The sequence below is a fragment of the Bos indicus genome, chromosome 5, assembly GCF_029378745.1.
Source record: "Bos indicus isolate NIAB-ARS_2022 breed Sahiwal x Tharparkar chromosome 5, NIAB-ARS_B.indTharparkar_mat_pri_1.0, whole genome shotgun sequence".
NCBI lineage: Eukaryota > Metazoa > Chordata > Mammalia > Artiodactyla > Bovidae > Bos > Bos indicus.
Window position 1 is genome coordinate 108,152,582 of NC_091764.1, and position 14,802 is coordinate 108,167,383.

The following is a 14,802-nucleotide window of genomic DNA, read 5'->3' on the forward strand; positions in this document are numbered from 1 at the left end:
GAATTGCTGGATTATATGCTAATTCTGTTTAGATTTTTGAGTAAATTTGCCACACTTTTCCACAGTGGCTATACCATTTTATATTTCTATCAATAATGCCCAAAGGTTCCAGTTTCTCTGTATTTTTGCTAACATTTAAATTTCTAAGTTGTTCTTGTTTTTTGTTTTTATGGTAGCCTCCTAATGGGTTTGAAGTTAACTTAAATTGTTAACATATTATTTGTGTAAGTAGAAAACAATATATATTCCTTGTGTTTTATAGATCTTAACTATAAAATCAAAATATACTTTCAGTTTTTCAAATTAAACTGAAATCAAATTAATGTTTATTTTGCAGTTGTAATGCAGTTTTCCTTTATAAATACTTTATTCCTATGAGAATGTCTTTAATTACAAATGATAACTGCAGAAATACTCCCTTTAACTGCTAAAGGAATTCAGAGTAACTAATTGGGAAATTTGCTGACATTTTAGGGCATGCCAACCTGCTTACAGCCAAACTTAGTTTATTAACAAAATTAACAATGACTTGAATTTATAAACTGCCACTTAGGTTATCATCTGGTTGCTAATGTAGTTAATTAAAAAAGCAAACTGCCTTAAATCTTCTGTTCAACTAGTTGAACCAGAATATACACATATAACTTGGGAAACCCATGGCTCAGACAGTAAAGAATCTGCCTGCAATGCAGGAGGACCTGGGTTTGATCCCTGGATCAGGAAGATCCCCTAGAGAAGGAAATGGCAACCCATTCCAGTATTTTTGTCTGGAGAATTCCATGGATAGGGGAGTCTGGTGGGCTACAGTTCATGGGGTCACCAAGAGTCCAACACGACTGAATGACTAACACTTTCTTTCACTTTCATATGTATATAAATTTGTAATTCATTCTCTAAGTCGAGCACAGAATTTTTTTCAGTTCACTTCAGTCACTGAGTCGTGCCTTACTCTTCATGACCCCATGACTGCAGTATGCCAGGTTTCCCTGTCCTTCACCAACTCCTGGAGCTTGTTCAAACTCATGTCCATTGAGTCAGTGATGTCATCCAACCGTCTCATCCTCTGTCATCCCCTTCTCCTCCTGCCTTCAGTCTTTCCCAGCATCAGAGTCTTTTCAAGTGAGTCAGTTCTTCACATCAGGTGGCCAAAGTATTGGATAGAGTTTCAGCTTCAGCATCAGTCCTTCTAGTGAATATTCAGAACTGATTTCCTTTAGGATGGACTGGTTTGATCTCCTTGCAGTCCAAGGGACTCTCAAGAGTCTTCTCCAACGCTCAGCTTTCTTTATAGTCCAACCTTCACATCGTACATGACTATTGGAAAAACCATAGCTTTGAGTAGACAGACCTTTTAATATGCTGTCTAGGTTGGTCATAGCTTTTCTTCCAAGGAGCAAGCATCTTTTAATTTCATGGCTGCAGTCACCATCTGCAGTGATTTTGGAGCCCCCCAAAATTAAGTCTTTATCACTGTTTCCATTGTTTCCCCATCTGTTTGCTGTGAAGTGATGGGACCAGATGCCATGATCTTAGTTTTCTGAATGTTGACTTTTTTTTTTTTGAATGTTGACTTTTAAGCCAACTTTTTCACTCTCCTCTTTCACTTTCATCAAGAGGCTCTTTAGTTCTTCTTACTTTCTGCCATAAGGGTGGTGTCATCTGCGTATCTGAGGTTATTGATATTTCTTCTGGCAATCTTGATTCCAGCTTGTGCTTCATCCAGCCCGGCATTTCACATGACATACTCTGCATGTAAGTTAAATAAGCAGGGTGACAGTATACAGCTTTAACATACTCCTTTCCCAGTTTGGAACCAGTCTGTTGTTCCATGTCCAGTTCTCACTGTTGCTTCTTGACCTGCATGCAGATTTCTCGGGAGGTAGGTCAGTTGGTCTGGTATTCCCATCTCTTGAAGAATAATCCACATTTTGTTGTGATCCACACAGTCAAAGGCTTTGGTGTAGTTAGTAAAGCAGTAGTAGATATTTTTCTGGAACTCTCTTGCTTTTTCGATGTTCCAGTGGATGTTGGCAATTTGATCTCTGGTTCCTTTGCCTTTTCTAAAACCAGCTTGAACCTCTGGGAGTTCACAGTTCATGTACTGTTGAAGCCTAGCTTGGAGAATTTTGAACATTACTTTGCTAGTGTGTGAGATGAGTGCAATTGTGTGGTAGTTGGAACATTCTTTGGCATTGCCTTTCTTTGGGATTGGAATGAAAACTGACTTTTTCCAGTCCTGTGGCCACTGCTGAGTTTTCCAAATTTGCTGGCATATTGACTGCAGCACTTGAACAGCATCATCTTTTAGGATTTGAAATAGCTCAGCTGGAATTCAATTCCGTCACCTCCACTAGCTTTGTTCATAGTGATGCTTCTTAAGGTCCACTTGACTTCAGGTTCCAGAATTGTTTTACCCATTCTTGATATGTCTTGCAGTCCCAAATTAAGAAAATGCTAACTTCTCCAGATGACTTCTTCAGTAGTCTATTCCACTGCAGTGTAAAATTGGCCAACTGTGAATTGTATTCATGAATATATATCGAATAAATCCCTATGAATGAAGTATCTGACATAAAAATTCTGTTCTTTTGTGTAATGATTTTCACAGTTTTAAAAGTTTGCATGCAGTATGTCGATTCCTCAGAATAACTTAGTCAAGAAGGATGATGTTTGCATTTTACAGCAAGAAAACTCATGGCAGTTTCTTTAGTTACAGGAGTGCAGAAGAAGAGATGAGTATGCTGTGTGGATCACAGTATTCATTCCTACCTGTATGGGTTGTTTTGGAAAGTGTAGAAGAAAAGTTGGATCTGAGTGGCTTTGGAACATGGATTTGATGTACCCGAGGGTTTCCCAAACTTAGTGGTTGTAAGAAATTCTTTCCCCTGTTGATTGATTCACTAGGGTGAGGGCAGTGCATGAGAATCCTTGGCTACCCCAGAGGATTCTTGTAATGAGGCAAAATTGACTGGCTAATTTTACACTTACTATTTCAGAGCAGGGGACTTGGTGTGATTAAAAAGTATTTTGGAGAACATATGAATCTAAAGGATAGAATGAGGTGGAAAAAAGCGTAATTAGGCGATAGATTTTTTGATAGGACGTAGTTATACCTTTTACTGGGTTGCAATAATGTAAAGGACACGTGGAAAATGATGAAATTTCAGAGATTAAAGGAGATTCCACCTTTACTACTTGGAAAGACAGAGAGAAACAAGGAAATTGAAGTGGATAAGCTGATTTGTGGAAGAAACTTTGTAGAGTAGGAGATACATCGAAGTTTTGACTGTAAAATGTCCAGTAGACATTTGTAAATAATAATTTGTACTCCAGAATTGGTAAAACAGTACATTAAAATAGTCTTGACCTTGATAAGCATGAGGATATCAAGTATTCATTCTCAATATAAAACTCTAAAGATGGATGTACTTGTGCAAATCAGGCTTTCTGGGTTTGTTTTTCATTCCTTACTCTTCAAATCTTACTGCTGTCTGTACTTCTGAGTTTCCTTGTAAAGTTAAGTATGAATTCACTGCCTCGGAAGTGGGTATGGTAAAGAGAGAGGTTAAGGCTGAGCTAATGAGAGGATTTTAGAAGAAAAGAGGGTATATAAGTATTTAAAGTTCATATGAATGGCTATGTTAAAGAGTCTTCTCTCCTTTTTTTTAATTAAAAGTTTTTTGGCTTTGTTCTAATTTTCTTGGATTAATATCTTGTCAGGCACGTAGAAAAGCTCACGCATTGTATTTTTACATGCTTAGTCGTGTCTGGCTCTTTGTGACCCCGTGGACTGTACCAGGCTCCTCTGTCCATGGGATCTACCAGGTAGTAATACTGGAGGGGGTTGCCATTTCCTTCTCCAGGGGATCTTCCCAACCCAGGGATGGAATCCGAGTTTCCTGCATTGGCAGGTGGTTCTTTATCACTGAGCCATCAGGGAAGCCCGTGTTCTTATATACTGGACTGGACTTTATTGACTTCTTTCCTGAACAAAACAAAACAGTTTGGATATCAGACTCTGAATTCTGTGATAAAACTCTTGCTGTTTTGTGATGTGTACCCACCACATTTAAGTTCCCAATGCTGGCCAGTTCTTACCAGGATGACCCACTAAGTTTTGTTTCGTTGGTCTCTCCCTTGGTGACCATACATCAACCCCATTTCATTTGGACTTTGTTTTCGGTATCCATTGCAGAGTAACTTTTGTCTCTGAAGTGTAAAATTTTCTTCCTGTAAATTATCAAGAGTTTTTTGATCTTTGCATCCACCTTCAACTCTCCTTGTCCCCCCTTGGCCTTCTTTTCTTTGCTTAGAAAGTTTTAGAATAAGTTCCTACCCGATAACCATTGGAATTTAGCCCTCTCAGTTAACTGCATTCACATTCAGATAAATCTAATTTATCTCAATGAAACCTATTTATGAGACTAGGTAGTGTTCTGAATTTTGCTGTATTATAAACAATAGATATTGTAAGTCATTTAGTGAAAATAGCTATTTTCTGATAGGACTAAATATGTTTATTCTTTTGTGGTTCAGCTATTACAAGTATCTGCTACATTTTTTAGTCTTAACATAAAGCTTTCTATATGTACCAGGCTTTAGATATTTTTTATTTCCTTTTGGTTTTGTGCCTCTGAAAAAAGAAGGGTGGTGAGAATCTCAAGCCCCACGTTTACTTATTTGTGGCCCAGATTTGGGATGACGTGGAGGATGCTTAATGGTAGAACTATTAAATAAATTAGCACAAGTCTGGTTTGAGAGAGCACTCTAGACTTTCTTGTGTAAGTAGGTTATTTTTTCTTCCTGCTTTGAAACAGAGAACGTTTTGTAAGAAAATAAAATGCGAATAAAGATGAGCCAGAGGGAGAAGGGAGCAGTGGAGGAGGAGTTAGAACAGCTAGGTTCTTTTTTGCTCTTCTTTTGATGACTTGACCTATTGAGGAAAATTCAAATAGACTCTCTTCTCTACAGGATAGACCCTGTTCCTAAGGGTATCATATTGGAAGGTCATAATGAAATTTGTAGAAGGAATTTGTTGTTTAGTCGCTCAGTCATGTCCGACTCTTGCGACTCCATGGACTATAGTCAGCCAGGCTCCTCTGGCCATGAGATTTAGTAGACAAGAATACTGAAGTAGGTTGTCATTTCCTCCTCCAGGGGATCTTCCCGACCCAGGGATCAAACCCGTGTCTCCTGCAGGCAGGTTCTTTACCACTGAGCCACCATGGCTTTACTCTGTAGATTTGGCCGTGTAAAACTCAGGTTTAATTTTCACAGGGTATTTCACAACACCTTAAAAGCCCTATTAATCTTTGTTGTTGTTGTTAACAGTTAAGAGTTTTTGCATGAGCATCATTATTTTGCTTCTATTAGTTATTTTCCCCACCTTTCCTCAAGCCTTCAAGCCTCAAGTCTGATTATTTGGGGATTTTCAAGAAGAAGAAGATGTTACCTGTAGTTAAAAAGCAAAGTATTTAGTAGATAGAAGACTTTAAGAGTACAAAATACTTTTCTTTGTTAAGTATTTCAATTCAAATACTATCTTTGAATTGTTATTTTAGACCATGAAGGCCTGTGTAAAAGAGGAATCTGGACTTAGTCATTTACGTGATAACTTTATGTGATAACTTTCTTTCAAAATACAGAATAATAATTTAAATTTTTGGTAAATATTTACTGGAACCCATGCTGCATGGGCCCAAACAGTGGTTCAAACTGCTGTTCTCTATGCCTGAAGACAAGTTTTTATTTCCATATTCCAACACCCAGCAATTCGTATCACTGTAAAAGATGGAGTAGGTGCTCAGGGCTGTGTGAAGTCAGTGTGGTGCAGACAGTGATAAACAGGGAGGACTCCAGCATTGACCTCACATACTCTAATCAAGGAGCTCCAGACACTGCTCTCCACCCATATTTTGATGGGTAGACTTATCATATGTGTTCTTATTTTAGTAGTAAAATTTTGAATATTGCTAAAAATAAAATGCATAGAAGTTTAAATGTTAATAAGTCTCAAGTGTCAAATTTTCTGGGGGTACAGATGTTAATTAACTAATAGAGGAAATATTTCTGATTTGATTTTATGAAAATCAAGCTCACTGTTTCAGTTAAGCAATTTGTTTGGAAGGTTTGTTTCTGGGGCTGATAAAATAATCAATAGGAAGGCATAGGATTGCTGTTTTAGAGAATACTGAAATTTAGGGAATGAGAAAATGCTTCCAGAGGATGTTTAAAATATACAGAGCAAGGAACTGGAGAGTCAAATTGCTGTAGGTCATTCTACATTGCATTTCTCACCCAAGAAGAAATTGCATCAGCAAATAATCTCCTGAGCACTGTTATTTGGACGGCACTGAGATGAACGGTTGTTTCACTTGTTGTTAGGCTCCCCACCTCCACCCCCAGCTGCCTGGAACTGTGCATGTTATGGGAGGCCATGTGACAGTGATCCTTGGTTTTGTTCATTTAGCCTGTCAAAACAATTTTATGTAGGTGGAAAGAAATGAATGAAACGAATAGAGTGGGTTAGCTGCATCAGCTCTCATTTACACCGAAGGTAATGAGTGTTGCAGTAGGGATAGTGTAGCAAGCCCCCAGAAATACCCAGTTTGATAGTGTTGGAGAAAAAGATGCCAAAAAGCAACAGCTGTGTTAATCTGCTCGAAATTTTCTTTGATACTTAGAGTTAGAAATAGGGACTTCCCTAGTGGTTAAGACTCTGCTCCTAATGCAGGGGCCTTGAGTTCAGTCCCTGCTCAGGAAACTAAGATCTCACATGCTGCATGGTGTGGCCAAAAAATAAAATAAAAAATAAATTTTACCATTGACTTCATGATAATTTGTCACTTAGCAATGTTTTTTTTAAGTGTCCAAGTCTCTCTTTTTTATATAACTTTTAAAGGTTACAGTCCATTTACAGTTATTACAAAATATTGGCTGTATTTCCTGTGTTGTACAGCACATCTGTATAGCCTGTCACATACGCAGCAGTTTGTACTCCCCCCCCCCCGCCCCCAACGCCATACTGGCCCCCTCCCCCGGTGGTAACCACAAGTGTGTTCTCTGTATCTGTGAGTTTACTTCTTTTTTGTTACATTTGACAAATGATAGTATTTAAACAATATATACTCCTCTTATTTTACCTTCAACTGTAGTTTATAATTTAGTAAAGTGCCTAGTTCTTTTCAGTGATCCCTAGTTAATAACAAATATCAACATGGCTCTTCTGAGAAGAAAAATGTTCTAGGAGCTATATAAAAATTAAGATATGTTTGTCTAGTTTAGTGAATGGAACATGAGCTATGAATCAAATCTTCATTTAATTTGTGCTTCTGCTTCTCATTGTGAATTTGAGGGAGACTCTAAATTTCTGTATCTCATGGGTTTTCTGAGAATGGGAACAGAAGTAAAACAACCAGTTGGTGCAAATAGCAAACACTTGACAAATATTAATTAAGAAGCCCCAGGTGTGCTTATGGTCTGTGTGCTTCTGTTAGTTTTCATCTCTTTTACATTGTTTTACAAATTCTTGTGGATGCTAAAATAGTGTAGTTCTCTGAGATGTGAAATTGTCCTAGATTAAGAAGTCTTATAGATAGAACAAGTTAACAGATTATTGAAAGAAACACCAAATTACTTGGTTGGACTTTTTCCCTACTTAGTCGGTAATATGTATTCATAGTTTTTTTTTAATTTAATCTATATTAATTTTGGGGGTGTGGTGAGTGTTACATTGCTGCACATGAGCTTTTCTCTAGTTGCAGCAAGTGGGGCTACTTGATGGTGTGTGGGCTTCTCATTGTGGTGGCTTCTCTTGTTGCAGAGCACAGGCTCTAGGGCCTGAGGGCTTTAGTAGTTATCAGGTGCTGGCTCAGTAGTTGCTGCAGGTGCTCTCAGTAATTGTAGCTTATGGGCTTAGTTGCTTCTCGGGATGTAGAAATCTTCCTGAACCAGGAAGCAAACCAATGTCCCCTGCATTCCAAGTTAACCTCTAGACCACCAGGGAAGTCCTGTTCTCATATTTCTAATGTTAAAGAAGGTTCCCTTAAAATAAGTCATCAATAGCTTTCAGGTAGGATAAAAATCTATAATAGACACATAAAATAGTCTCCATTTACAGTATAGATGACTTTGAGGCAAAATTAGATAAAAGTTGCATTCAGCGTATTTATTCTGTAGAAGAAAATTGGTTGTAGATTTTTGTTGAGGAAGAAGTCCCTGTTTCGTTACTAGCGCACCCCCCCCCCCTTTATATTTTCCTATAAATGAGTAGTTGGCAGACTTTTTACAATGGCTTTTAACAAATCCTTTTAAAAATCAAAATGGTGGCAGCCTTGACCTTTGCAGATTGGTCGTAGTGTTTGAGTTGTGTTAAGTTACTGAGTCTCAGAGGCCCAAATTTAATCCTTACCTTTCTTTTAAGTCGTAAGAATTTATTTTATTCCTGAGGAAGTGCTAACTACTTGTGAAGAATGTACACACACTTTAGTTTTTGGAAAGCACATTCATGAATTCATTTAACACATGGCAGCTGAACAATGCTAAGTTGTCAGATGCTAAAGATAGAACCCTGAAAAGGCATTTTGTCACCGCTTTTAGAATAAGCCTCACTATAATATTACTTGTGACTAAGAGCTCTGAAAGAGGCATATAGATAGTTCATGTCACTGTACAGATAGGCAGGAGGGGATGATATAACCTAGAGTAGGGGGCAGTCAACAGTGCTGTCCGTGTGTGAATGACTGGACATTAACCGGGCATAAAAGGCCCACGGGAGGGCATCCTGTATAGAAGGAAGCATGTGTGAGGGACCTGAATGGGAAGAGGCATGGCATGCTTGAGAAAGGAAGCATGAGAGTGACAAGAAAGAAGGCTCTGAGAGTGGGCAAGGGTTGTATTGTGTAGGACCTCGTAGGTCATGGGGGTTTTCTACCTTTATCCTAAAGGCTGCAGAAAGCTAGTAGAGAGTTTTAAACAGGATTATGACATACAGTACTTCACTGAGTCTAAGATTCCAGTTGTATGATGCACTCTAATTTCAGAGATGTTAAAAATGTGGAAAATGACATTTCTAAGAATCGATGAAGTGGGCATACCATAGAATTGATTAAATTGATGTTAAAATATTCTGACTGTATTTGGACAGAGTGGAATACACATTGTACAGGGGTAATAAGATTAGATGTGTGGAAACAGCTAGTAGGTTTACTGCAGAAATCCAGAGGGAGATCGTGACAGCTTGAATGAAATAGGATGGAGGCAGTAGAGAAAGACATGAATAAATTACTTTGGTTTGAGTTTTCTGGAGAAAAGGTTTACAAGTCTTGTATATGTTAAAACACTTGTGGATAGCATAGAAACAATCTTTATGTAGATTATAAATTAAAATTTAAGTAACAATGTAGAGTATGCTACAGTCTTGGTTAACCTCTAGTGACAGTTTCTGGCTATACCAGTTGAGAGAAAACATTTTGTTTACTATTAAGTACTGTAAACTACCTTATCCGGTACAATGTAAATTCCAAGTTTCAGCTGCAGTGGTCTACTGTAAGTGATACACTTTCCAGAGGCTCTAAACTCTGGTTGAATAAACACATTTAAGTGAATAAGTTTAAATCTCGTAGCTCACCGTTATTAAAGTTCTGAGCCTCCTTGCCTCCAGTCTATATCCTGCATTTCCGAGTTTGCCTTTAGCACTTTCTGCAGACTCTTGCGGTCTTAAGCATTTTGGGTATTCTAACACTAGAGCTCCATGCCCATGATCTCAGTGCTTAGGGTAGCCTGCTATGGTGGGGGACAACACTAGCTTGTGCACACAGAATTGGGTCTTATATCCAGTACTTGCTCTCGAAGTACTCTCTTTATAAATACAAATAAAAATGTTTTCTCTTTTTAATATCTATTAAGTTAATGCCTCTGCCTCTTACATTGGAAGGTCTAGACTAGCAGGAAACTTGTCTCTTACGTTTGTCGTATCCTATTGCCTGACACAGGGTACTCAAGTATTTAAAATCTAATTAACCATTTATGAAGAGAGACAATAATCGCTAAAACTGAAATGAATGTTGTATGCCTCAGAAAATAAGAGTACTTACCAAGACAAGTAGTAGACTATATATGAAAATATAAAAATTAAATATTACTTAATGGTAGGTAGAATATTATAATTCATTTGGCTCATGTGTGATTAGTCTTCTGATTGTTCTGAGAGTAGATTAACGTTACAGTTTCTTTAAGTTTTCATAATTCAGCAGTAATGTATGAGAGTTAACAGGTGATCTAGGTTTTCTTTTTGGAATAGTTTCCTGAAATGAGGACGTGTAAGAATATATGGTAAACAATAGTTTTTTAATAAAACATACATTAATAAACACTATTGTCAGTAAATGGAAAATGAAACAAGCTGAAAATTCTTCCCACTGTATAATACCAGATACTTTGAAAATTTTAATGAGAAGAACTACAAAATCCTATCCTTTTAAATGCATAGTTGAGCTTGTGGGGATGTCAGGATGATTTCCAAGGTTTAAAAACTAAGAAGAAACTAGAAACCAGAGTAGGAAAAGTGAATTGACACTGAGGTTTTTCTGGGACAGTTGCCAGTCTTGTTGACTAAGAGGCATGGTTTAAAGGGAAAGATATACCCATTTGAATGCAGAGTTCCAAAGAATAGCGAGAGATGAGAAAGCCTTCCTCAGTGATCAGTGCAAAGAAATAGAAGAAAACAGTAGAACGGGAAAAACTAGAGATCGGCAAGAAAATTAGAGATACCAAATGCAAAGATGGGCTCAATAAAGGACAGAAATGGGATGGAACTAGCAGAAGCAGAAGCTATTAAGAGGTGGCAAGAATATACAGAAGAACTATACAAAAAAGATCTTCATGACCCAGGTAATCATGGTGTGATCACTCACCTAGAGCCAGACATCCTGGAATGTGAAGGCAAGTGGGCCTTAGGAAGCATCACTACAAACAAAGCTAGTGGAGGTGATGGAATTCCAGTTGAGTTATTTCAAATCCCAAAAGATGATGCTGTGAAAGTGCTGCAGTCAATATGCCGGCAAATTTGGAAAACTCCGCAGTGGCCGCAGGACTGGAAAAGGTCAATTTTCATTCCAATCCCAAAGAAAAGTAATGCCAAAGAATGCTCAAATTACCACACAATTGCACTCATCTCACACACTAGCAAAGTGATGTTCAAAATTCTCCAAGCCAGGCTTCAACAGTACGTGAACCATGAACTTCCAGATGTTCAAGCTGGTTTTAGAAAAGGCAGAGGAAGCAGAGATCAAATTGCCAACATCTGTTGGATCATTCTGCTTTATTGACTATGCCAAGGCCTTTGACTGTGTGGATCACAACAAACTGGAAAATTCTGAAAGAGATGGGAATACCAGACCACCTAACCTGACTCTTGAGAAATCTGTGTGCAGGTTAGGAAGCAATAGGTAGAACTGGACATGGAACAACAGGCTGGTTCCAAATAGGAAAAGGAGTACGTCAAGGCTGTATATTGAAAACAAATTGTATTAAAATAGTTATTAAACCTTTTGAATTTGTGATATAGTATGCATTATTAATGTATATATTTATAAGCTCTCCTAGAAGATCTAATGACTAGTGTAATTTCAAAGAATGCCTAGTGTGGTATTTTAAGATAGGAATGGTATATCTAATCAGGGTAGTAGTAATAGTAACAGTAGTAGTAGTAGTGGAAGTGGGTACTAGTACTGGTGGATCGAACCCAGGTCTCCTAGATTGCAGTCAGATTCTTTACCAACTGAGCCACAAAAGAAGCCCAAGAATACTGGAATGGGTAGCCTATTGCTTTTCCAATGAATCTTCCCAACCCACGAATCAAACTGGAATCTCCTGCATTGCAGGCGGATTCTTTACCAAGAGTTATTCAAGGGCAGCAATGGGAAAGGCTATCTAGTTACACAGGAGAGTTTACATTACGTCTTTAGTGTTTAAACACATTATGTTATTGTATGCCTGGAATAGTTTGTTAAAATATGTATTACGTGCTTTGGTAGTTGACAGTTTAAACTTTAATTTACAGGGCAATGCAGAGTTTGTGTGTATGGTGCTTTGTTAAAGGAAGAACATCAGATTAAGTGCTTTTCTCCATTTATCTCAGATAAGAAGTGAATTAACCCGTAAAGTGCCAGGCACTTTAAATATATGATAGAAACATGCCTAGTAGATTACTTCTTATAACAGTCCTATGAAATGAAGGCATACACAGTCATCCCTCAATTTCCTTGTGGGGGAGAGGGGAGAAATTAAGATCTCACTACTTCCAAAATGCAATCTTGTTTCATTATTAAATTGCATGTCTCTGTCAATAGGTGACTTACCTTGGAATTGGTAAATTAACGGTACCTAAAAACTGTGTATCTGAAGCACACATTAACCGTGAAGATAGTAAAATAATCTCAAGCGTGACCTTATAATCGAGAGTTTTCTTAAATACAGTTTAGCCTGTTCTCATACTCCCCGTAACAGGCTGATGAAGTTATTATTAGTAACTTCAGTGTTGCTGCGGCTGCTGCCAAGTCGCTTCAGTCGTGTCCGACTCTGTGCGACCCCATGGACTGCGGCCCACCAAGCTTCTCCGTCCATGGCATTCTCCAGGCAAGAACACTGGAGTGGGTTGCCATTTCCTTCTCCAATGCATGAAAGTGGAAAGTGAAAGTGAAGTCGCTCAGTCGTGTCCGACTCTTAGCGACCCCATGGACTGCAGCCTACCAGGCTCCTCCATACATGGGATCTTCCAGGCAACAGTACTGGAGTGGGGTGCCATTGCCTTCTCCCAACTTCAGTGTTAGGATGTTTTATTTTAACATTGTTGGTCATTATAATATAGCACATGTTTAGCATCTAAGTGTGACTATGTGGCTTGGTGTGTTTTTTTTATTTTAAACCATATTCTGGTTTTTTTTTTTAAGTTTCAGATATACAGCAAAGTGATTCAGTTATACATGTATCCATTTTCAAGTTCTTTTCCTTTTTGGTTTATTACAGAATATTGAGCAGAGTTCCCTGTGTTATACAGTAGGTCCTTTGGTTATCTGCTTTAAATATGGTAGTGTATACCTATTTTAGTCCCAAACTCCTAATCTTAAATCATATTCTCTTTTGCTTTTTGATTATAGGATCGAAAGTTAACAAAGTCTGAGAGGCAGCGATTTAAAGAAGAGGCTGAAATGTTAAAGGGTCTTCAGCATCCCAATATTGTTCGATTCTATGATTCCTGGGAATCCACAGTAAAGGGAAAGAAGTGCATTGTGTTGGTGACTGAACTGATGACATCTGGAACTCTTAAAACGTAAGTTTATCACTGTTAGAAAAGCTGACGAGGAAATAGAAGAGAACTTGAATCTCTTATTTCAGGCCTTATCAGTTCTTGTTGCCCAACATCCTAAGGAGGAAACGTTAGTATGGGAGCACATTCCCTGCTCACAAGGTCCTCTGGTGTATAAAGTGGTCTGGTAATTATGTGTTGGTAAGTATTAACTGAGACGTTGTCACAGAATAAGCCTAGTTACTTTTAAGTCATGGTGAATGCCCTTTCTAAAGTTGAGTGGCTGAGAGATCAGAAATCAAGTGACAAGGGAGCCCTCTAGTGGTTGAAATGAAGCTGAAGCTTATTGACAAGTTTTACCAATTTATTTTATCACTTCATATTGGGCAGTTTTTGCTATGTCCTTGCAAATTTTGTATTGAATGCCAATTGTATTGTGACATTTATACAGATAATTCAGTTTCCCACAGGAGCATCAGAAATTGAAGCCAAAACAGTTAGATCAATCACCTCTTCCAGGAATATGGATAGGTCAAGTATGGATAGTCCTGGGTCTCCTGGATGTACCCCTGTGCCTGTGCCCGTGGATGCATAAAAGTGACATGTGAAAAGCCAACAGATTATCTCTCCCTGCAAATTCTAATTTCCCTTCCAACTTTTCTAATATTTATGGCAACATCTTTATTCTAAGTTGTCCAGGATTCTTCTTATTCACATGTCTTTTTCTTTTCTTAGACTGTGCTCCCTGGTACTGTACCTGAGACTCGATAAATATTTGAATGAATTAAGGAAATTTGTGAAATTAAGGAAAATTGGTAATAGTTGTGTGTATCTTCTTGAGATTCTTTTTCTGGTTTGAATACTTAGTGGGTTGTCATTCTGTCAGTACACAGTAGTTTTTTTAATTTTGATAAAATTCATACAACATAAAATTATCCTGTTTAAGGTGTACAATTCATTGGTATTTATTACATTTACAGTGTTTTATAACCACATCTGTCAAGTTCCTAAACATTTTTGTCACCTTAAAAGAACACCCCATCCCCCTTCACATGCAATATGCTGCTACTGCTGCTAAGTCGCTTCAGTCGTGTCCAACTCTGTGCGACCCCATAGACGGCAGCCCACCAGGCTCCCCATCCCTGGGATTCTCCAGGCAAGAACACTGGAGTGGGTTGCCATTTCCTTCTCCAATGCATGAAAGTGAAAAGTCAAAGTGAAGTCGCTCAGTCGTGTCCGACTCTAGCGACCCTATGGACTGCAGCCTACCAGGCTCCTCCGTCCATGAGATTTTCCAGGCAAGAGCACTGGAGTGGGGTGCCATTGCCTTCTCCCACACGCAATATATTTTTTCTTTAATTGCACACAATTAAGTTTTTAGGCATTTTTCTTTTAAGTTTAATGTTCTCTTTTCCCATCCTCATCTGTTTCAGTTTCTGAGCCTCATAGCAAAGGCAGCAAGAGGTAAAGTAGAAAGAGCTCTGGACCGTAGTTGG

At 38.2% G+C, this 14,802-nt stretch overlaps 1 protein-coding gene across 15 annotated transcripts in view; it reads left to right on the forward strand.

Annotated features, from left to right (window-relative positions):
- Positions 1-14,802, forward strand: part of WNK1 (WNK lysine deficient protein kinase 1) — a 129,891-nt gene that overhangs the window by 42,283 nt on the left and 72,806 nt on the right. For all 15 annotated transcript variants that reach the window (XM_070788670.1, XM_070788673.1, XM_070788671.1 and 12 more), the window contains exon 2: positions 13,158-13,330. In XM_070788670.1, coding sequence (XP_070644771.1) covers positions 13,158-13,330 — 173 coding nt within the window. The remainder of the gene's footprint in view (positions 1-13,157; positions 13,331-14,802) is intronic.